Consider the following 25400-nt stretch of genomic DNA (forward strand, 5'->3'; position numbering starts at 1 on the left):
AAATATTAGTTATTTATTTTTCATTTTTTAGTTCTCTTTTTTATTTCATTTACTTTTTTAAAATTTATTTATTTATTTATTTATTATTATTAATATTACCACTACTTATTGTTATTATTATTTTATTAGAAAAGTTCAGTGCTATGCCAATCAGACACACACACACACAAACTAAATAAATAAATGAAATATAAACAGAATACAATAAAATAAAATGAATAATTTAAATTAAAAATAAATCAATAAATAAATTTAAAACATCCCCGCCCCCCACCACGAAAATTTCTCAACACTCTTTCCCTTTTTATTTTCTTAATTTTAGCTCTTTTTTTTATTTTATTTACTTTTTCTAAATATTAGTTTTTATTTTTTAGTTCTCTTTTTTATTTCATTTACTTTTTTAAAATTTATTTATTTATTATTATTATTATTACTACTACTATTGTTATTATTATTTTATTAGAAAAAATCAGTGCTATGCCAAACAGACCCACACACACAAACTAAATAAATAAATGAAATGAAATATAAACATAATACAATAAAATAAATTGAATAATTTAAATTAAAACTAAATCAATAAATAAATTTAAAACATCCCCGCCCCAAAAAAAAAAATTTCTCCACACACTTTTCCTTTTTATTTTCTTTCTTTCAGCTCTTTTTTTTTTTATTTACTATTTCTAAACATTAGTTTTTATTTTTTATTTTTTAGTTCTCTTTTTTATTTTATTTACTTTTTCAAAATTTATTTATTTATTTATTTATTATTATTATTACTACTACTATTGTTATTATTATTTTATTAGAAAAGTTCAGTGCTATGCCAATCAGACACACACACACAAACTAAATAAATAAATGAAATATAAACAGAATACAATAAAATAAAATGAATAATTTAAATTAAAACTAAATCAATAAATAAATTTAAAACATCCCCGCCCCAAAAAAAATTTCTCAACACACTTTTCCTTTTTATTTTCTTTCTTTCAGCTCTTTTTTTTTATTTACTATTTCTAAACATTAGTTTTTATTTTTTATTTTTTAGTTCTCTTTTTTATTTTATTTACTTTTTCAAAATTTATTTATTTATTTATTTATTATTATTATTACTACTACTATTGTTATTATTATTTTATTAGAAAAGTTCAGTGCTATGCCAATCAGACACACACACACAAACTAAATAAATAAATGAAATATAAACAGAATACAATAAAATAAAATGAATAATTTAAATTAAAACTAAATCAATAAATAAATTTAAAACATCCCCGCCCCCAAAAAAAATTTCTCAACACACTTTTCCTTTTTATTTTCTTTCTTTCAGCTCTTTTTTTTTATTTACTATTTCTAAACATTAGTTTTTATTTTTTATTTTTTAGTTCTCTTTTTTATTTTATTTACTTTTTCAAAATTTATTCATTTATTTATTTATTATTATTATTACTACTACTATTGTTATTATTATTTTATTAGAAAAGTTCAGTGCTATGCCAATCAGACACACACACACAAACTAAATAAATAAATGAAATATAAACAGAATACAATAAAATAAAATGAATAATTTAAATTAAAACTAAATCAATAAATAAATTTAAAACATCCCCGCCCCAAAAATAATTTTTGTGGCGCAACTTGTGCCATAATCCCCCTTTGTGGGCACCCTTGGCCCTGGCTTAGGTGCCACAACTTACTGCTATATAATTACATTGTTTACAAACTCTGGGGGAGGGGGGGGGGAATTGAACCCCATGATGTCTGCATGTTCCGCCTGCCCCTCACATTTTGAATACAACTGAATAAAACTTTGATGCATCTGAATTTTACAACTAGTAAAGTAAGAAAAAAAGATACTTAAAATAAAGTGAAATAATTGAAAAGAATTCTCACACTTTATAACACATTTCACGAATCGTTGCAATGACGATAACCATCTGGATAAGTTGAAACAGCAACGATGCGAAAAACGCAGCAATAATAAAAACTGAAACAAAAAAGAAAAAGGATTAAATATTTTTCACTTAATATTTCAAAAATAAAAAAAAAAAATACAAAAGCATTGAAAAAGCAAAGAAGTTGGTACTTTTCCAGTGTAGGATCGGCTCACCTACGTTTTTGGGACTCTAGTCCCGCATATTTGCAATGAACTCGTTACTTTTCAATTTCTATTCTTTAAGAGTCATTTATACAAATACAAAAGTGACGACCAGCAAGAGGCTCTGGGCCCAGCTAGGCTGGTCCTAGTCCATTTACAATCCCCAGTGAAGATCAATGGCCCTCTTAAAACTACCTACTCCCTTGCTCATGACCACCTCTTCCGGTAAACTGTTCCAAGGTTCCACTACCCTGCTAAAATAATAATTTTTCCTAACATCCATGTTAACCTGAGATTTGAATAGCTTGAGACAATGACCCCTCGTCCTGTTTTCAGTGCTAAACTTCAGCCCCGTAACATCTTTCGTTTTAATAAATTTAAACAGCTGAATCATGTCCCCTTGGTCTCTTCTTTGCTCAAGACTGTACATTTTTAACCTTCTAAGCCTGGAATCATAGTCTAAGTGGGAAAGTCCATTTATTAGCCTTGTAGCCCGCCTCTGAACCCTTTCCAATACATTAATGTCTTTCTTAAGATAAGGAGACCAAAACTGAACAGCATACCCCCAATGAGGTCTTACCAAACTTCTATATAAGGGCAGAAGAACTTCTTTAGATTTGTTTGAAATAGATCTATTGAAAAACCCAAGCATCTTATTGGCTTTGTTGCTAGCAATGCTGCACTGTTGGCTGAACATTAAATCCTGACTTATTAAGACGCCCAGATCAGTAAAAACATAATTTTTACATTGAAACATTTTACATTTGTTTTAAAGCTTGACTCTTTTAATAGTTGATGTCTTCAATTTTCGTAAAAATTTCAGGATGTGTTAGTGGTACTATGATAAGAAAAAAAGGGAAGTTTCTTTTAAAAAAAAAACTGATTTGTTTGTCCTTGAGTAGGGGTCAAAGTTTAAAGTCGTTAAAAAAAAGAGCTAAATATATGATTGCTTTGAGTCAAAATCAATGAGTGAACCAAGCCAATTCTTTTAAATAAGGATACTACTTGATACTAGGTACATGCTAGCATAAATACTTTGGTGGCTCACTCATGGCTTTGAGGGAGAAGGTCAATTGAAGCTGCAACTTTTTTTTTTGCCTTGTTTGGGTCCGGATATCTGCTAAAGCCGTGAGTAACCCTCGGAAATAAGTATATGTTTAACTACTCACCACAGTATAGTACTAAGAAAAACATAAAATAGCTTCCGTTTCTCTTGGCTTTAGTAGTTGAACGGTCTCAAAGTCGATGATTTTTTAGTTTAGCCAAGTTTAGAGGTCAATAACTTTAATTGTGACGGGTCAACAACTTTGGGACACAGTTGTAGTTATAGTCCGAGAGTTGCAGTTTACGGTCCAGGTTAGAAACCCATGGCAACTAATTAACTTTTTTAGTTATGCGGTCTTAAAGTTGATAATTTGAAACGAAAAGAATCAAAGTTTTAAGTCAATTACTCTAAAACACCTGAGTCGATAACTTTAAGTAAGATTATGCTTTACGTGGTGTAGTTTTAGATTCATGTCAGAAAACCATGAGACGCATCAACATACAGGACACCACATACCTTCAACTTAAAAGTATCAATAAGTTAACAGTAACAAGAAGTTCGGTCTTGGCTCTAAACAAGCCAACTTTCCCGTATACCCATATCTACTTTCTAGTATCTGATCAATATTCTCAAAAATAGCTAAAATCGCAAATTGTTTCAAACATTATATTTTAAGTCAATTTAATATTTTAAGTTGATTTCTAGGAATAAAATGTGTGCCTCAATCATCTAAAGAATTAGATGCGTAAAAAATAAATTAATAAATAATAAACAAACAAATAAAATAGTAGCACCTTTTAAACAAAGCAGTTAATACTTTTTTCCATTCAAAAAAAAAAAAAAAAACTTGAACCGCTTTCAAAAAGAAAAAAAAAATGAAATAATAAGTTCATTAAACTATCATATCAAATCTTTTATCTTATCAAAAAAAAAAACTGTTTTTCTCTTATTGCCAAAAAATAGTTTTATAAATGAATTAATGTCTTTCCCAAACAAATAAAAGCAATAAAATGTCAACTTAAAGGAATAATTTTCAATGTCAAAAAAAAAAAAAAAATCGTCTGTGCATATCTTAATGTAGAAACATAAAGGACTTTGAGTTTATTTGCTGAAAACTGAATACATAAATTAAAACTTAAGAGTGAAAATAAAAACAAATCATATTAACAAAAATTATTTCAGAGTTTAAACCATGGCTGCGGATTCAGGGTCAATCTCATTTTGGGATAAAAGAGTCGGATTTGGGAGCCGAAGATAATTAATTCAAAGACTCAGAGTTGGAATCGGTCATTTCCCTTACAGTCCGCAACTCTGCCAATGTTTGCAGAGTCGGAGTCGAATGTCCAAGAATCGGAGTCGGTCAATTTTCCTCCGTGTATAAATGTAAACTACAAAGTCGGGGAGTCGGAGTCCGACGAATTGTTGGGCACAGGAGTCGGAGCAGGGCTGTTCGATTTGGTTTAAAACGCTTAAAAAAGGGCAGTTTTTATTAAAGCCGGCTTTTTTAAGAAAAATAATTTTTTGGGGGTATTTTTATTGTAATTTAATCAAAATGTGAAAGTTATCTTGGTATCCTTAATGCAATTACTACTGAAGAGATCAAATTCCATGAAACAAGAATAAAAATTTTGTATTGTTGTTAAATAATGTCGTTCAGTGCAAAAAAAAAAAAAAAAAAACAACTTGCCCTATTATGAAATTAGTCTCGTGCAACGAAATTTAAATGATTATAAATAAATTTTAGTTAAATGCAAAAGATCACATGACACTGCTGCTGTCATACCAGTCATTTGGTTCAGACTTTAAATAACAATGCACTTGTACCTTTTCTCTTGATCATCAAATTTGTTCCTTATTTTCTGAAGAAAAGTGAAAAAACATTTTTTGAAAAATAGTTTTCTATATAAGAATATATAAGGAAATCAACAAGACTTATGTTGGTGAATGAATTTTAATGCAAAAGGTCTACAATTGTTAATAGGTACATAACATAAATAATTGCCTCTGTGCCAAAAACTGAGCCAACTGATCACTGCAATAAGTTTTAAAAAATTTTTACTTCAAGCAGTATAGCAGTGGGACTGGTAGTTTAATATTTTTTGGCTTTTGAAAGTACTTGTTTATGGGAAGAGGAAAGTACTTGAAACAGGTCTGTCTGATTTTAACTTAGAAAAAACAACTAGGTGTTTTTTTTTTTTTTTTTTGTTTAAACCAGGATCGGCGAGGTTTTGGACACTAGTAAAAACCACCACTGTAAAAACCAGGTAAAAACCCTGGTTTTTACCGTCCCGTCCAAAACCCGTGTGTCCAAAACGGTCCAAGATTTTTCGAGTTTTGAGAAAAATAAGGCCTGAAAAAGGCAAAAAAAAAAGGGGGGGGGAAAGGTTTTAAATGTACTTACTAAAAATGGTTTGCGATCCATCTTCGTCGTCATTATAGGTCGGAATCAAAAAGGTGAGCATAAAAATTACGAATATTGCAAGGATTTTCAGGCCCCACATTCTATAACAAAGGCAGAAAAAATAAATCAAATGAAGAAAGAAGTTTGTTACATTATTCAAAGAAATTCTTCAGTGACAAATATCAAGGCAGAAATGGGAGCTCTTGAAGGTAATTGATGAAGATGACGCAACAATACAAAATGACACGACACTCAGTAGTTTACAAGCAAAATAAAACAAAGTTCTGTCCGACCACGAATTGCATGGAATTTTCAAACGTCCAGATAAGAAGAATCTATGTGAATAAGGGGGAAAGAAGTAAAAATTTGATGTGCATATTCCGCTCATTTGCAAGAGACTCTGCTTCTGCAAAAGCTGACATCGGTAAAAAAAAATTATAGATTCGTCCATTTCCGGCTGTAAAATGGATGTTTGTCTTTCCGTACAATCCGCGGTCAGACAGTAGAGGCACAAATTTTACGAGAAACTGCATTACTAGGAATGCCTTTTTCATGCAGATTTAAAAATCTTTCACTTTTCATGTACGATAGTATTCTGCCATGAGCAGGCAAAGGACAGTAACTGTAAATTTCTTTCTTTCTTCTTTTTTTTTTTGCATTTTCCTCATCTATTGAACTTTAGCTTTATTATACGAGCTTGCTTATTTGGTTTATGCTGATTTTTTTTTTTTTAAATGTCTCAATTCCAACATTTCCCTAGTACAGTAAAAGTCCGATTATCTGCGGAATCGGGTGGCACAAGTGCCGCGGATAATGAAAATCGTGGATAACCGCAAAAAGACTAAAATGGGGGACAAATCAGGTAAAAATTGTCCTATCTCAAATTCTTAACTGTATGGATGCATAACACTTTCCGCAAACAGTGAAAATATATAGAGAGTACAGTACAAATGTTTTGTATTTTTGCACAACCGAACTTAACAAACAAGTGTATGTACGATGAAGAACGCACAATAATAATAATAATAATAATAAAATTAAATTAAATCAATCAATCAAGCAAAATCAACTGAGTGTAAATTTACAATTTTCAAAAAAAAAAAAAAAACAGCCACTGGTATTTGCTTTTTACTGCGAAAATACATGTTCGTGATTGTTGATTGATTCGCGGATAAACCACTCGCGGATAATCGGGTGTGTACTGTACCGCATTTTCCTGCGTATAATTCGCGGATTATCTGCTAAAAAAGGAAAAGTTTATGAGGTGCGAATTATACGCAGCTGCAGATTACCTATGATTTTTTTCCCCCTTAACGCCAACGCATTGAAAATCAATATTTTTACAGTAGGATTCACCTATCGACATCGTACATCGACTGTGAATGGTGTCTTATTTTACGAAGCATGCTTGTTCTTCCTCGCTGCCTGCCTGTATGTTGGTTACTTTACGTTGCTTGAATGTTCCTCTTGGCGATTCAGGTCATGTAAAATAAGCAACATTACAGTGAAATAGGTAGCAGAAGATTAGACCTTTGTCTTGACTCTTAGTTTTTCAAGTAATTAGCATACTATAATCAAGATTTCAAGAAGAAATCATTGTATTTTAGATTTTATTTCAGATTAATTTTGATTATGCCTTCAAAGTAATTACCTTTTCACGTTTTTGGTTTAGTTGCTCAAATGGTATGTCAAATTCAAACTTTATTTTTTTCCATTGTATTATCCGCGGATTATGAGAAGCTTTTTTTTTCTTCAGGTCGATTTTAGGACCTAGGGATTATAGGCCGGCCGCGGATAATACGCAGGAAAATACGGTATTAATATTGAATCCAGAACTTATTTCTTTCAAATATATCTAGAACTTATTTCTGCAGATACTGCCGTTTACCTACTCACAGCAGTATTTGTTCAGAGCAGTATATTGCTAGTCAGACATACCTCAAGGTCTAGTACAGTGATTTTCAACCCTTCAGGCTCTGAAACCCCTTTGAACACTGATGTAAGCCCTCTACGCTCCTACAATTACTACAATTTGAGGTCAATTTCAAGCGTAACAATATAAAAGTCAAGATTGGAAAGTGAAGCTGGTTATTAAATGAAAATATAGATAAGTTTGGTGCACAAAATTAAATATTATTTAGCATGACTTGATTCCGACATGTTAAATTTATTAAAGCACATGAAATTAAAGATGATTTAAAATACCAAGATATGCACTAATTAAGGTAAATGCGGTTGGCATACAATACCATTCAGCTCAGTTTTAATCATTGTAAATAAAATCATTGAGAAGAAAGATCAGTTGCTATTTTTTTCTTGACTGTGAACAAATAAAATCCTTGCTTTTGTTTTGAGACTTTTCCTGTAATCGGGGGATTTGAACTGTTTCCCTTTTGGTTATTTTTTTTAGTTTTTAATTTTTTTTTTTTTTTTTGTAAAGCCTGATAGTTGAACACAGGTCACTTGACATACCTTTTATTTTCGAGGTAGGCGTGCAGAGGCGGGCTATGCAGCTAGTCTATAAATAAAACAGAGAATATACAGTCGGACCTCCATATATCGAAGTAGCAAATTGGCGGGAAAAAATTCGATATATAGAAATTTCTATATATAGAAACGATCTTATTTTATCATAAAAATCTCCTAAAACATTAAAATAAAAGCTAATTTTCGTGCATGAAACCCAATTTCTAATTTTTACGAGCATTGGATTAAACGAAAGTTAATAATTGAAAAATTAACAGAAATTACATTTTTGTGCCTTCATACATCTTCATTCTTCGGCAGTTCAATTTGATCCGCAACATAGGGGGATTTTCGTTTTGACAATGTAATCGAGAGAAAAATAAAAAATCAATCTACCTAACTTGAACGATTTTTACTGAAGCTAAAAAGACTAGGAACGATAATAAACAGACAAAAAGGATAACTTGAAACTGATTTTACAGTGTTACTGGTTACAACTAAGATTTGAAATAAACTTGAGGGAATTTAAGAACTCCAGAACGGAACAACGACCTATACACACCCCTCAAACCCAGATTCCTTATGAGTTTCGTAGCAACCTTTAGTGAACACAATTTTCTCCCCTAACCTTTATTTTTCATGAGACAAACAGTCTAAAGAGGAAAAAAAATCTACGAAAGTCTCGAAATTTTTTTCGATATATAGAGATTTTTTCGATCTATAGAAACAATTTTTCTATGTAATGAACATTGAAATTTGCTGGGATTTCGATATATATAAAATTTCGATATGTGGAAGTTCGATATATGGAGGCTCGACTGTATATGTATGTGTGTATGTTCCCTATACAAATCCACAGTTTACGTTGAATTTCAACCAAATTTGGCAGGGAGGTACTTGGGCACTCCAAAAGGAACGTAGGAGGGTTTACGAACAGCAAAAAAGAACTGCACCGTTCGAATTTTAATTTTAGGGCCTGAAAATGGCATTAAATGGCTCTTTCTAACTGAAATATTTACCTGATTTCTTCGATTCAGGTCCCATTTGAAAGCCCATGAAAAACACTAATAGAGTTCTTTATTTCCTTAGAATTTCAAAAAAAAAAAAAAAGGCTGTAAAAAACAACGGGAAAAAATTAAAAAGCACTGCTAAGTCTAATGGAACAGAAAGTTTCAAATTGGAAAATTATCGTTTGCGCAATATCATTTTAAATTAGTGTTCAAAAGGTTGCCACTTTTTTTTCTCGGTTGTGACTAAATAAAGTTTCGTTTTTGTTTTTAGGTAAAAATTTCCCCTTGATTATTACTTGGCAATTTATCTTTCTTTTTTTTAGGATTTTAGTTGTATTCATGGAGGGTTGCGTTTAATTTTTCCGGGAACTTTTGATTTGCTGTATTTTTCCTCGAGAATGATTATTTTGATGGGAAATTTTGTAGTATTTTTCTTTTTTCTAATTGAAGCCTGATTGTTGAACATGCGTCACTTATCAAAACTTTTATTTTCGAGGTAGACCGCGCAAAGCCAGGCAGTAAGTAAATAACGAAATACAAAGTAATTTTATCTTTCTTCTTATTTAAATAGCATTTCTGTTTTTGACAAATCAAACAAGTTTTCCAGCCTTTTTTTATTTTTATTATTCCTCTTTTCTTCTTTTTCTAGAACCGTATAAGATTTCTTTTTTATCGCAAAATAAACCAAAACAGTCCAACATCTCGGAAAAATCAAATTCCATGGCATGCCGGTCAACTTTAATAATTTCAGGTATGATGCCAGATAATATGGTAATAATAACATTTTTTTAAACATTTTTTTGCAAATTATGTTTTTTTTGTAGGGTTCACACATGGGAAAAAAGTATGGTAGGATCCCCCACTCTGACTAAAATTTTAAGTGTGATTATTGAAATCAACATGAATCTTACTAGAGACATCAAGAAATATTTTTAAAGAAAAATTAATATATTTTTTTTAATTTCTACTAATTAGGTAAGGTTCTTTTTTAAAATAAAAAATTTACTAAATGATATGCTAAAAAAGTACTCTCGATTGTTATAAAAAATGTATCAATGCCTCCAATCGAGAAAACGGCAAAAATTTAGATTCTGCCGACAAAAGCATCTTGGTGCAGTTCCAATGCGAAATAGGTTAAAAAACATGTTTTGTTTGGCACAACCAGGTGCAGAAGCTAAACCAGTTCCAAAGGTGTTTGAGCCATTCAGTAACCCATAGAACAAAGCTATTCTCATTCTTCTGTTTATTGATCAAATATTATTGTAAGCTGTTCCATTTACATTGGCTATCCTCTTATAAGAATTATGAAAAAGAGAAAAATCAAAGATGAGAAATTTCATGATTTTTCTAACATATTGTCGCTAAAAAGACGAATGGGCATATCTTACTTTTAAGCATTTCGCAGAAAACCGATTTAAAGATTTCCAAATTACTGTATCGCTTAAGAACCGCCACCAGTGTGAGGGACTGTCATTTTTTTACTATTTATTTTAGAGATACGCCCATTTGTCATATTATAAAATGGACATTTCTGTGGTGGTCATAACTCATTTTTTGATTTTTTTTGAGATACGCCCATTCGTCTTTTTGGCGACGATATGTCCGCTGGTGGAGCAGAGCACAAAAGAGTTTTCATTGAGAAGGAGGGAATCAAAGGAGGGAAAAGAAAAGAATGTTATTATGTAAATAAAAACATTTCAACACTCAAATACACAGGATGAATCAAGTTTTGATGCCAGTGGCGTAGCTAGACCCGACTTTCGGGGGGGGGGGGGGTTACTTCTTTTATATATATATATATATATATATATATATATATATATATATATATAATATATATATATATATATATATATATATAATATATATATATATATAATATATATATATATATAATATATATATATATATATAATATATATATGTATATATATATATAATATATATATATATATATATATATATATATATATATATATATATATATATAAAATATATATATATATGTATATATATATATAATCGCTTGGAATTTTTTCCTTTTCTTCTTTTTTTCTTTTTCTTCTCTCTTCTTTTTCTCTTTTTTTGAGACTAACTTTTCGGGGGGGGGGGGGGGTTTGTCCCCAAACCCCCCCCCCCTTAGCTACGCCCCTGTTTGATGCCATATGTTAATTTTGGCCCTTGAGCTATGTCAATCTTATACAGTAGAAGACCGTTATAACGCACACCTTGGGACCAGAGCTTTTGCGTTATACAGGTTTTGCCGTTATATAGGTCATTTCACACATTTTGAAACTAACATTCAGAATATATAAATATATTAGCACTTCAGAATGAGTTTTATCTGCAATGAGTATTAAAGCAAAGCACAAATATTACAATGAGTCGTTCACAAATAAATATGTTTCACAGTCAAAATAAAATGCATTATCCTGCACTTCTGCTAGCTTCAATTGGTTTGCATAACAGCTGCATTTTCAAGAGCCATATGGTATTTTCTGTTTACTATGAGTACTCATTTTCAATTTAAAAACTTTGAATAAAGATGGAAAGATGAAAAACTGATTCAAAATTTAATTTTTCCCCTTGAGCTATGTCAATCTTATACAGTAGAAGACCGTTATAACGCACACCTTGGGACCAGAGCTTTTGCCTTATACAGGTTTTTGCGTTATATAGATCATTTCCTAAATTTTGAAACTAATATTCAGAATATATCTATATATTAGCACTTCAGAATGAGTTTTATCTGCAATGAGTATTAAAGCACCAATATTACAATTAGTTGTTCGCAAATAAATATGTTTCACAATCAAAAGAAAGTGAATAATCCTGCACTTCTGCCAGCTTCATAGTTTGCATAACAGCTGCATTTTCAAGAGCCATCTGATATTTTCTCTTTACTGTGAATATTAATTTTCCTTTAAAAGCTTTGAATTAAGCTGGAAAGATGAAAAACTGTTTCAAAATTTAATTTTCCTAACAATTTTTATGTTAGCAAGGCAAAACAACGAGATTTTTTAAAATTAAAAACCAATTATTTACTTCTGAAAAGTTTTGCGGTTTATAGAGAATTGCGTTATATAGGTCGGCGTTATAAAGGTATTCTACTGTATTTTTTAAAAAAATGTGGGGATTGCTCAATTCTCACAGCCTAGCGTGAACCCTGTAGATTAGGGGCCATTCATTAATTACGTAAGGATGATTTTGGCAATTTTTGAACCTCCCCTCCCTTCCCCAATGTAAGGGTACGTAAGATTTTTACCCCCTCCCAACGAATCTTACATCATTGGAATCGTTAAATTCACTATTATTAAATTAAACCTTTTTGTGAAAAGAAATATTTCCTAGAATCTAGACTGAATGTTTTTACGACATTTTTTTGTATATGATGCGATACTAATTAAAAATAAAGCATGCCATACATAGTGCGATTCTTTTATTATATTTTACACTAATTCATTTTTTATAAAACAAGCAAAATGTTATATAACTAAAAGTTACTTATCTGTTTCAAATCAGAGGATAAACCTTTTTGTAAAAATCTTTTATTTAACATGAACACCACTTGCTTCTTTCAAGATAAAAGGCAACTGAATACAGATTGAAAATCAAAACATGTTGCTGAAAACCAACAGTTGGAAATGCAGTTACATGTGTGCCAACACCTGATTGGTCAACAGCCAGAAGCTAATTTAAATATCAATGGACCAATCACATGTTGGCTACAGTTAAGATACTTAATCTAATTTTATATTAATTTTAATAGGTAATTAAATATGTATTTTATTTTAATTTTTTTAATTTATTTATTTATTTTTTAACATGAAAGAATACTCCACATAAAAACACAGCTCATCCTTATGTTTTTTACCTTCCAGACACACAAAAAAAAAAAAGAAAAAAAATATGATCACTGCCAAACTACTTGATTGCACAATTTCTAATATAAAATACCGACTTGGAAAATATTACGTAAGAATATATTTGACCCCCCCCCCGCCCAAAGTAAGGGTATGTAGAGATTTTTTCAATCCCTTCCCCCTTGGGACCCTTACATAATTAATGAATAGCCCCTTAGTAACCAACAAATACGAAAAAAGCACAATTTGTTTTCGGTTTTGCATTTTGGCGAGAAAAAAAAAACTAGTATGTTGTGGCCATCACGAAACTTTCTTCTATATTTTTCTTTTTTTTCTGATCCTTCCCCATGCTTGACGAGGAAGCAATATTCCCAACAAAAACAAAATTACACATGCAAAAACTTGACGACCATCCCAATGTCTGAATGATTGCAAAAGCAAAGCAAAGAGCGAAAATTGAAAGTTATTTTAAAAGCCTTGCTTGAATTAATTACAAATATTTTATTTGTTAACAAACATAAGATGGCAACAGTTAAAAATTTTAAATCATTGAGATAATATTTCCGATCATTTCCATACAATTAAAATCACGAGAAATACGCAGACGACAATCTATTACGATTTATCTTTCTTATTGTTGCATTAATAAAGCTATTTTTATTCGCTAAAAAAATAATGATACTAAAAATAAATCAGCACCTCTTGGCGCGATTGGCGCCAAAATTGAACCAAAGCCTGTTTACATATGGATTCACATATATTCCAAATTTCAACCAGAACGTAGCATTACTTCTTGAGATAGGGCACTCACAATGGAAAAAAAGAACGGGCGATTGCGCTACCCCCTTTTTAGCTGTTGACACCAAAATAAAATCAGCTCTTATACCCACTAAGGGCTACTTGCCGATAAATTTTTCTTTCATTCCGTTCATTATTTCTTGAGAAACAGCAGTCACAATTGACGACAAAAAACGTTCCATAGCTCAACCCCCGTTTGAGTTATTGACACCAAAATTGAATCAGCACCTGTTCCTGTTAATACCAACATATGGACCAAATTTTGTTTGATTCCGCCAGTAACTTCCTGAGGAATAGCAAGCACGCGTAACTCGAAAAACGTCCCATTGCTCCACCCCCCTTGGAGGAATTCGCGCCAAAAACTAATGGGCACAAGTTCACATAGGGGCACATATGTGTACTAAATTTCGTTCGATTTCATGCGGTAGTTTTTGTTGTAGAGCGGCCACAAAAAACTGGTCACACACAGACGTGACACACACACATACACACACAGACACACAGACAGACAGACATTTTCCAAAAATGGTCGAAATGGACTCGGCACACCTCAAAACGTTCGAATCCGTCAGAATTCGAAATTCGAAAATTTGCACGAATCCAATACTTTCTTCTATGTATTAGATATAGAAGAAAGTAAAAAGAGCACTACGACAGTAGAGCTTACCCGTTATGCATCCCGCCTCTCCAGCTTGCACTGTTGGCCACCATGAAGGTCAGAATGGCCAGTATGAAGTGAAATGAAGACAGTGACAAACAAATCCTGTAAATCACCAGGACACAAACAACATGTGCGCACTGGTTGTTCAACACCTTCCGGCACATCGATTCATTCCGAACCGACGGAAACTAAAGATTTAAAGAAAATAAAAATTTCAGAAAAGATTTTTTTTTGACAACGCCATAACTTCAAGAATAATTCATCAAATTTCAAAAGGAAGCCAACATTTTCAAAAAAAAAATTTTCACCATTTTTGTTGGCATAATTAAAGTTAAGTTTAAAATCCAAAGGTTAAGATATTTAAACTAAGCCAACATTAACTGGCTGTGTAATGTCAAGTTGGAGACAAGCAAAAAAACATGTTTCAGAAAAATACATTTATTAAATATGACTAGAATTTTATAACATCCCTTTTATTATTTTTTTTTTTTTTTTTGCTTGTCTCCAACTTGACATTACACGGCCAGTTAATGTTGGCTTAGTTTAAATATCTTAACCTTTGGATTTTAAACTTAACTTTAATTATGCCAACAATTTTCGGCAAACAAGTCAGTTTATTGATTTCTAATATGCATTGCTTTAATGTATGATGCCCCAAGAGTGGAGTCTTACAGCTCAGTTGGTTAAAGCCTCATGCTAAAAATGCCAAGATCATGATCAAAAGTTTTAAGAAAATGAATTTTATAAACGTGGCAATTATTGCTGCCACAAAAATTAAATAAATGTGACATAATAAATGAAGGGTAAAGGGTTTTCCAACACATACAAATGGATTACTTAAGCTTATTTATTTGGTGGACATTTTATTTTTCTTTTTTAATTTTATTGTATACTAGTGGCACCCACACGGCTTTGCCCGTAATAGAAAAAGTAAAAGGTCTTTTGGTTTGCCTGTATATTTACAAATAATGTATGGTGAATTTTCTCGCCAATTGGCTAGTGCCCATGTTATGGTTCCATGCTATGATAATTTCATAATTTACTCGTCCATCTTATGATCATTTTTTTCTTAAAATTACAATAGAAAAAGGACCACATCGAATTTTCGAAACATCGCTTCGAGGTGCACACCCCCATGCTACGAACTAACTTTGTGCCAAATTTCATGAAAATCGGGTCCGAACGGTTTAGGCGCTATGCGCGTCACAGACATCCAGACATCCTACAGACATCCAGACATCCTGACATCCAGACATCCAGACAGAGAGGCTTTCAGCTTTATTTTATTAGTAAAGATTTTCGTCTTGCTTGATGGATTGCTTTGCTTAAACATTAAACATGAAACTTTAAATTTCATCAATATTGATTTTGGCAATGTTTGATGTTGAAACTGGCAACAAGCCTTTATTAAAGTTTTACCAAGCTGTGTAAAGTTTGTGGTTGCCATGGTTTCAGTTTGAAGTTTCTTTCTGGTCCACAAAATTATCATGCAATGTATCTGTTAGGGTCATACGGGAGAATTATGGGTCATTCTCTTTCCGGGGTAAATAACGGTCACCAACTTTTTACTGTTAAAAAATGTTTTTACAAAAAAACTAAATCATGCTATGTCATCCTTATATATTAAATGTTCCTATATTAAGGTCAAAATCAATGTAATAGTGAAGTAAATTAGAGAAAAAAAATTTCACACTTCTATAAAAACATCTTCATAAAAGATTGTTTCGGAAAATCGCAATTTTTTTCCAAGATTTGTGTCGATGAAATACTTTATTAATGCTGTTTTTTATTAGCAAATTGTCTAAACTTTTCATATCTACATACTTTTTTCTTCTTTTTACAAAAAAGTGTTATTAAAAGTAGACTGATTTATACCCCAATTTAGTGGGGTAATTCTGGGTCAGTATATTTTCTGATATTTTAGATGTTTTACTTATGTTTCATATTGTAGAACTGTAAGATAAATGTTTACATAAAAATAATCTTTATATTTGTTGCTAAACAAGACAACATGCCTTCATTTTCTTTAACAATTTACATGTGGAATTTTCGATAGTTTTGAGGGTGGCCAGTTTCAACAACACAGGGTGATCTAAACATACCCATGTTGCCTATTAGCATTCTAATTTCCAGCAAAAAATAATTTCTTCTGTTACGCAAATGTGTTAAATTATCAAAGTAAAATCAAAAATAACAATTCACTAGCCATAAGCAGTAAGTTAGCGTAGTGCAGAGATGTTACGGGCTCATCAGTCTGGAATAGGGATGGGGAATAGCCGAGCCAGAGGTCGTCTCGTTGAAGTCGAGAGTGCCAATAAACTGGTAGATAAAGTACAGTAGACCCTCACGTTACACAGGGATTACGTTACACAGAAATGCCGCATAAATCGAAAACGCGTGAATTGAGACCTAATAGTAGGGTTAAAATAGGGATTTAGTTCCATAGATAAAAAAAATACTTCATTCTGGTAATGACTCATTGTATAATAAGTTTAATGTGTACTTATATCGATTTTTATGCACAACCTGTATAAAGAAAACAAATTAATTTCGTGTCCTGTTTATAAGGAGGAGCTGGGGCTATGATTGTCTTTTGGCAGTCATTAAGAATTTTTCTCTGTCATTCTTTGCAGAGCATTAACGCATCCATGATCACTTGCGTCATTTCCATGATAGAATCTTCCTTCACTAAGAAATCAGAAAGATCATTTGTATTGTCTGGGAATGACACAAAATTTTCAATGTGAACTTTTTGGTTGTATGTCACCAATGTCGGTATCCTCGTTGGTTTCGGCCTCCTTTGTTGAACCGCACAATGTCTTTGGACTTTAGCTGGTTGAGATAAATTTATCTACCAGTTTGTTGGCCCTCTCAGCTTCAATGAGATCCTCCAGCTTGGTCATTGGTTATTCCAGACTGATGGGTCCAAACAAGGACAAAAGTGCCATCTCTGGATGGGTCAACTGGGCTGTTGATACCTTGCATGTAGTTCTGCCTTAGCCCTAGTCAGGGTGGCGACAGGAACTGTGAAAAAAAGTTCCCTGACTTTTCCCTGATTTCCCTGATTAAGTTCACCAAATTTCCCTGATTTACGTTACCAATGATAATGGTTTCCTTTCTTTGCTCTACTTGAAATCCATTGTATGTTTGTATAAAATGCAGTATTTTAAACGTTTTAAGTTGTGTAAAGTTAGTGAACTAAACATATGTTTCAAAAAGTTGCTACTTTTTGGATAAAATGGTTAAAAGAAAAAAAAAAGCATATCATGTCATTTTTTTTGGAAAAAAAAAACTTCTAAAAAACAGTATAGTAAATTTTTTCTGCATAGAAAGATTATAGAAAATTAAAAAAAAAAAACTTTACTTCCAGAAACCACCTAGCATAAGAATTGTAAGAAATATTAAAATCACTCACTTTCTCTAAAACCATATGTGTATTTATGATCGAACTAAAAAGTAATTGAAATTATTTTGAACTAAATTTTCAAACAGTATAATAATTGTTGCAAGAATAACAAGTAATAGTGAAAGAATAGAAGTAATGTAGTTATTCTTATATATAACTAATTGACATATTTATGCAAAACAGATGAAACCATTTGACATCCATTCATAGGGAGCTTTTCTCTAATCAAGAACATAGGTTTTAATGAATGATTATTTATTTAAGTACACAAGTTAACACTATTTCAAATGATTTCGGTATGTAACAAAAAAAAAATCTTAGATTGCTTTTGTAACAAACAACTTTGAAATACAAGGGAAAAAAAGCAATTAGTTAATTTCAAAATATATAAAAGAAGAATACAACTTGGTTATAAAATAAAAGAATCGTTTAAGTCTGAAGAAAAGAAAAGATAATTGGCGGAAAATGTGTAGGGAATTAGAGTACTTAATTTCGTAAAGCAAAAAAAAAAAAAAGTTTTTCTTCATAAAATCAATTTTCCCTGATTTTTTATTCTTTTTTCGAAATTCCCTGATATTTCCCCGACTTTTCCCTGATTAATAAAGTTCCCCGACTTTTCCCTGATCTCCCTGATTTCCCTGATCTGTCGCCACCCTGCTAGTTTAGGGTGTGGTAACTTATTGCTTTATATCTAAGCTTAGCCTTCAATTAAAACGAGTTGAACCCTACTGTGTCTGTGGGTTCTCGCTGGTGAGCTAGATTTACTTTAGCCACCAGTTTGTTGGCACTATCAGCTACAATCAGATGATTTTCTCAGTACTGAAAATACCATGCCTTGCCTTCAATCTTCGAGCTGAACCGAACCATTGCTTCGATCACTGGTCTGGTCGTACTGATTCTCTATTGGCCACCAGTTTGTTTGGCACTCTTGGCTTCCTTAAGAGGTTTTCCTCCTCCAGCTCAGTCACTTCCTAAGCTGGGCTGATGAGTGCTAGTAAGCACGAAACTGCAGTCCTCGGATGGAATGACTGAGCTGGCGGTGTATTTTATGTAATGAGGTGATATCTGCCTCCTGCTCAGTTAATCACAATCAAGGCATGAAAGTGTGGTTTGAAAAAAACGTTGAACTTGACGTGGATTGAAAATTGCTGCATTAAGATCAAGCAGCGTATGAGTTCGATACAGAAATGAGGATGTTAATAAATGCATTAAAAAAACTTTTACAGGCTAATCATGAAATTAACTGAGACAAATTAAAAACGACCCATGATTTATTGATAACAAAAATAAAGGGAATAAATAAATTCTTGTAATAAAAAACAAAATGACCAGATTAAAGGTAGCAAAGGCCAAAATAACCTTAAACTTCCAGAAGAATAGAAATACTTCCAGGATGCAAAAGGATTGGAATATCAAACTCAGCGTGCCATTTTTGGTCATTCACGTGTTCAATATCGGTGTGCATCCAAAACGAATTCCTAAAAATGGTTAAATTTCTTTTAAACTACATGAAATCTGTACAAAAGTTATCCCCCCACCCCTCAACGTTTTCGGTCACGATTTCTCAACAGATTTAGATCAATCTAAAAAACAAGCAGAAAACCTTTAAAAAACAAGCGGATTAAACTTTCACGCCTGCACAATTCCAGATTGATGAGTACATCACAATGAAAAAACTGAGCCATCCGTATATATCATTACTAATAATAAAGCTGAAAGTCTCTCCGTTCGGATCTCTCTCTGTCTGTCAGGATCTCTATGACGCGCATAGCCCCTAGACCGTTCATGGACGATCAAATTACCATAACATAGGCGATTAAACTAGCATAACATGGGCGAGCAAATTAGCATAGCATATTGGCAAGAAATTTATCATCCATTATCTTTACTAATAATTAAGTTCAAAGTCTGGATCTCTGTCTGTCAGGATGTCTAGATCTCTGTGACGCTCATAGCGCCTAGACCGTTCTGCCGATTTTCATGAAATTTGGCATAGAATTACCTTGTAGCATGGAAATGTGAACCTTGAAGCAATTTTTCTAAAATTCCATTTTGTTCTTTTTCTATTCCAATTTTAAGAACATTTTCCCGAGCAAAATTTTCATAAGATGGACAAGTAAATTACCAAGTTATCATAACGTGGAACCGTAACACGGGCAAGCCAATTGCCGAGAAATTCATCATACATGATTTGTAAATATACAGGCGAACCAAAAGACCTTTTAATTTTCTACTACGGGCAAAGCCGTGCGGGTGCCACTAGTTTCAAATAATACAACAGCCATTTATAAAGTGCATAGTTTTAACAAAAGACTATTACAGGGTTGGTTTTTTTGCCGGCAAAAAGGTATTTTTGCCAGGACAGTGGAAAAAACCATTGCAAAAATGGAAAAAACCGGCAAAAATGGCAAAAACCTAATTGCAAATAAAGTAGCAATTATAGTTAATCAAGAAATAGTGACAATATAATATAAATAATGCACTTTAATAATTTAGTTATATCTCTCCATGTTACTTCTAATTTATAAGGTGAAAAATAATTTAAAAACAAATGTTGGGATTGCAAAACTTAAGATTTTAAATGTTTGCTAAAACATTTTTCTCAGAACGAGCCAATTTTTATTTCTTTTATTTTATAGTTGCATCTTGATTAAGTATACTTTATATAGATGTTTAGTATTCTGTAAAAAATGCTATAATAAACAAGCTAATTACATTTTCATTGTAAGTTAATTATTTGTCTTAGATGTTACTAACTGAAATTTTATGTTAATGTTTAAAAATTTCAAAGTAAAAATGCTCCATAACTTTAAAAGTAAGTTAAACCTTAAATTTTTTTAAAACTATAAAAATTAATTGAATTTAAATTTTATCAAAATCTTTTCATGCTTTTACTTTTATATAAAAAGGAAAAAACTCTGTCCGTAAGTTGTTAACACAAAATCTATTTTTGCCACTTTGGCAAAAACCTATTTTTGCCGGGCGGTAAAAAGCGTGGTTTTTTCCATGGTTTTTTCCGCCCCCGGCAAAAACTTGCCAACTCTGATTAACACTCTACATTTTAGATCTACAGATAAAAAAAATGAGTTACCGCATTCACGACCGCATCTTGAACGCTTGGCACGAGCAATAAATTCATGAGGATGAATCCCACGAACAAAAACAAAATGTACATCATACATGTGGATAGTGATTCTGGGATCGGTGGCAAAGAATTGCAGCAAAGTCTTGCGGGCCGTCGTCCACAGCAGCAGCCAAGCTATAGGGAAAAAAATGACATAAATTATGAGCACGAATCCCACAAATAAAAACAAAGTGTACATTAGGGTGGTTCAAAAATACATGTAAAACAGGACACCCCTCAATATTTTTAGATCTGCGGATAGTAATCTACAGGAAGAATTTTAACTTCTTATTTCAACTGAAAGAGGGTGGTCAAACCCCTCCCCCAAACTTCATAAGTATGCGGAGGGGGTTAAAATAATATATTGAACTGAAAAAACGATGCTACATATTATAATATACACGAGAAATATGCTTGCAGATACATTGCGACAAAATAATTATTATTTACAAAAATACAGCTGGGGAAATTGAATGTTTCTCAATGTGTGGCATTTTCTATGCTACGGCTAATGTTAAATGGAGGGGTCATTGAGCACCTTCTCAAAATTTGAGTGAGAAGCTAAAACTTTTAACGCACAATACTCTTAGTTAGTTTTAAAACGAGCAGATGTGTGCATCACATGACTTCCTTTTACTCCGATTTAATGTCATTTTCTCATTGTTGGCAGTTTTAATGTGGTTCAATAGTTGACTCTCTAAATATCACCAACAGTGGCCAAATTGAAACCAAATTAAAAAATATATATATATATATAAAAACATTGCCAAATTTGTCGCCAAGCTGGCGACAAAACTTGGTGACCCAAAGACTGGCGATATATTGCCAAGTTTCCAACAAATTATAACACCACTTGAGTTTACATCGAAATTAACAATGATTTCCCCCCAAAAAGGGGAAAAAGACCCCCTTTGGAACATCCGAATGCAACCAAAAGGGAAGGTGCACAACCAGACCCCACTAGGAGTCTACCTACCAAATTTCAACTTTCTAAGACATACCGTTCTTGAGTTATGCGAGATACATACACACATACATACGTACATACAGACGTCACGAGAAATCTCGTTGTAATTAACTCTGGGATCGTCAAAATGGTTATTTCGGGTGTCTGTACGTATATATGTACGTGTGGTCAGGTCGAAAAAAAACTCATCATTCATTCGGGGGCAAGAAAAATGGAAATTAAGGCCGAATTTTGAGTGAAATTTTTTTTGCGAATACAATACTTCCTTTTTTGTAAAAGGAAGTAAAAAAGAGTTTTTTTGAGCCACCCTAGCGTGCATCATACACGTAGATAGCAACTCTGGGGTTACTGGCAAAAATTGCAGGTCCACGCCTACAGCAGCATCCAATCCATGTGAAATAATGACCAATTAATGACAAAGCTGAGGAGAGGCCATGTTAGCCTAGAAGGAAACTAGGGGCCCAAGACTTGAGGGAGCCCAAATCGGAAGTACACAGTCGGGTCCCGACTTACACGAGGGATGCATTCCAAGACTCCTCACGTAAGTCGAAATTTCGCGTTGTGGAAAAATATATGCATACAAATTTTTTAAAGCATACCAAATACTTTTAAACACCCCTCAAACTGCTCTAAAGCATTCCTTAACTAGTTTCTTGCATGAAGAACTGAACCTTTACTGTATTTAAAAAATAAAAAACTGTTATTCAACATGAAATACTTTAAGATGAACAAAATGAATGACCAATGGGAATGAAAGATGTAAAATTAAAATGAAAAACTATAATAGTACAGTAGATACAGTAACAATATTTAAGAGTTAAAAATGATTTATGCTCCATGATCAGATCGTTATTCTTATCTAATTCTACATTTTTAAATACGTTTGCTTTGCCTTTACAACGTTTCAATTTGTGGCAACATCTCCTCTTTCTGATCTCTTTATTAATCCACAATACAAGAGCAGCTTCCATTTTCATAATATTTACTTTACTTAACAGCTCGGCAAGCTTCAATGTTGAAACTAAGCTCTGAACTTTTACGATACCTTTTTGTTTTGATTTTTAATTGTACGTATGGAAGATTCACTCATACTTATTGTCGCGCTACCATCGAAAATTTGTCGTTGTTCAAGCATATCTAGAATTTTAGCGTTTTTACTTTCTTCTATATCTAATATATAGAAGAAAGTATTGGATTCGTGCAAATTTTCGAATTTCGAATTTTGACGGATTCGAACGTTTTGAGGTGTGCTGAGTCCATTTCGACCATTTTTGGAAAATGTCTGTCTGTCTGTGTGTGTGTGTGTATGTATGTGTGTCACGTCTGTGTGTGACCAGTTTTTTGTGGCCGCTCTACAACAAAAACTACCGCATGAAATCGAACGAAATTTAGTACACATATGTGCCCCTATGTGAAAGTGTGCCCATTAGTTTTTGGCGCGAATTCCTCCAAGGGCGGTGGAACAATGGGAAGTTTCTCGAGTTACGCGTGCTTGCTATTCCTCAGGAAGTAACTGGCGGAATCAAACAAAATTTGGTCCACATGTTGGTATTAACAGGAACAGGTGCTGATTCAATTTTGGTGTCAATAACTCAAACGGGGGTTGAGCTGTAGAACCTTTTTTGTCGTCAATTGTGACTGCTGTATCTCAAGAAATAATGAATGGAATGAAAGAAAAATTTATCGGCAAGTAGCCCTTAGTGGGTATAAGAACTGATTTTATTTTTGTGCCAACAGCTAAAAAGGGGGTAGCGCAATCACCCGTTCTTTTTTTCCATTGTGAGTGCCCTATCTCAAGAAGTAATGCTACGTTCTGGTTGAAATTTGGAATATATGTGAATCCATATGTAAACAGGCTTTGGTTCTATTTTGACGCCGATCGCTCCAAGAGGTGTTGATTTTTTTTTTTTTTTTTTTTTTTTTTTTTGCGAATAAAAAATATTTTTATTAATGCAACAATAAGAAAGATAAATCGTAATAGATTGTCGTCTGCGTATTTCTCGTGATTTTAATTGTATGGAAATGATCGGAAATATTATCTCAATGATTTAAAATTTTTAACTGTTGCCATCTTATGTTTGTTAACAAATAAAATATTTGTAATTCATTCAAGCAAGGCTTTTAAAATAACTTTCATTTTTCGCTCTTTGCTTTGCTTTTGCAATAATTCAGACATTGGGATGGTCGTCAAGTTTTTGCATGTGTCATTTTGTTTTTGTTGGGAATATTGCTTCCTTGTCAAGCATGGGGAGGGATCAGAAAAAAAAAAAGAAAAATATAGAAGAAAGTTTCGTGATGGCCACAACATACTAGTTTATATTTTTTATTGGAAACTTTCTTTTTCTTCCGATCTTCACAAACTTTAGATGAAGGTGACACTAAGGTGCCATTACATTTTAACAACTTTTATATTTAAAATGAAAAAAATAAATAAATGAAAGATGCTGAGTGGTTATTTGATGCACTACACTAGTTTGGTGTGGGAACTTAGGCTGTCAGTGATGCCACAACATTCATGAAATCAATATTTACTCTCCAATAACGTAGCACATACTTCCATCCAAAAAAAATACGTGTTGAGGGCAAAAAATTCGCGTTAGCTCTAAAATTTTTCACTCGTGAAAAATTCACGTTATAGCCATTTCGCGTAAGTCGAATCGCACTGTAGTGGGAGTCGACTGTAGGGCAATATAAGTTTGATAAGTTTTCTGCAAGGAGGGGGGACCTGGTGACCAAATTGACAATGAGCCTTGACTTTCGGCGGCTCTGTATTTACATTCAAATGACTGGCAAAGAGCAAAGAAAAAATAAGAAAATATATTGTTTAAAAAAAAGAAACATGACTCCAAGAGCAACTGCAAAAATTTGGCAATGGATTTTTAACTTGCATGACTGCTAACATGCCAACTTAAAAAATCTTACAATGTACCTTCATGCGGTCGCCAATAACTCTATTACATAAAAACTTCCTTATGTAACAGTTGGTAGAGTTATGAAAGGAAATTCACAACACAACTCATTTCAGTTCCATTTATAACTCAAAGGAATGTTATCAAATGCGCAATACTTAGGTGCAAAAAAAATTTAATTTTTTTTTAAAATGATTTGTGCAAATAAGTTTTACATGATGTTTTAACAAAAATTATTTTTTTAATTATAGATTAAAAACAAGAAATTGATGATGAAACACTTATATTTTAAAACTTGTGTTATCCTTTTTTTTAGTTCATATTTTTACTGTAATACATTCTGTAACTAAAACAAATGTCAGTTATTGCATTTAAATCAATTATTGCACTATATTTTGAGTACTTTCTTTTGCACACAAGCATAAATGTCTAAGAATTTGGTTTTAAGGTAAAGAAAAAAGAACTAACTCATGAGTTTGAATTGAAATTTTTATTGAAGAATTTAATTTCTACATAACTAGATTGAAATCAGCTATATAGGTACACTTGAATGTTCACATTGGGTAAATATATTAGTCAATACTAAATAAATAAATAAAATAATTTTCACATATTTTGTTCTGTTTTTGATATTTTCTCAAAGTAT

General features: G+C 32.3%; 1 protein-coding gene across 2 annotated transcripts in view; it reads right to left on the minus strand.

Annotated features, from left to right (window-relative positions):
* LOC129226457 (serine incorporator 5-like) overlaps nt 1-25400 on the minus strand; it is a 31093-nt gene that overhangs the window by 485 nt on the left and 5208 nt on the right. For both annotated transcript variants that reach the window (XM_054861065.1, XM_054861064.1), the window contains exons 2-5: nt 20846-21013; nt 14355-14536; nt 5551-5651; nt 1900-1993 (exon numbers count right to left, since the gene is read on the minus strand). In XM_054861065.1, coding sequence (XP_054717040.1) covers nt 1900-1993; nt 5551-5651; nt 14355-14536; nt 20846-20932 — 464 coding nt within the window. In that variant the 5' untranslated portion in view covers nt 20933-21013. The remainder of the gene's footprint in view (nt 1-1899; nt 1994-5550; nt 5652-14354; nt 14537-20845; nt 21014-25400) is intronic.

Source organism: Uloborus diversus, chromosome 7, assembly GCF_026930045.1.
Source record: "Uloborus diversus isolate 005 chromosome 7, Udiv.v.3.1, whole genome shotgun sequence".
NCBI classification, from domain to species: Eukaryota; Metazoa; Arthropoda; class Arachnida; order Araneae; family Uloboridae; genus Uloborus; species Uloborus diversus.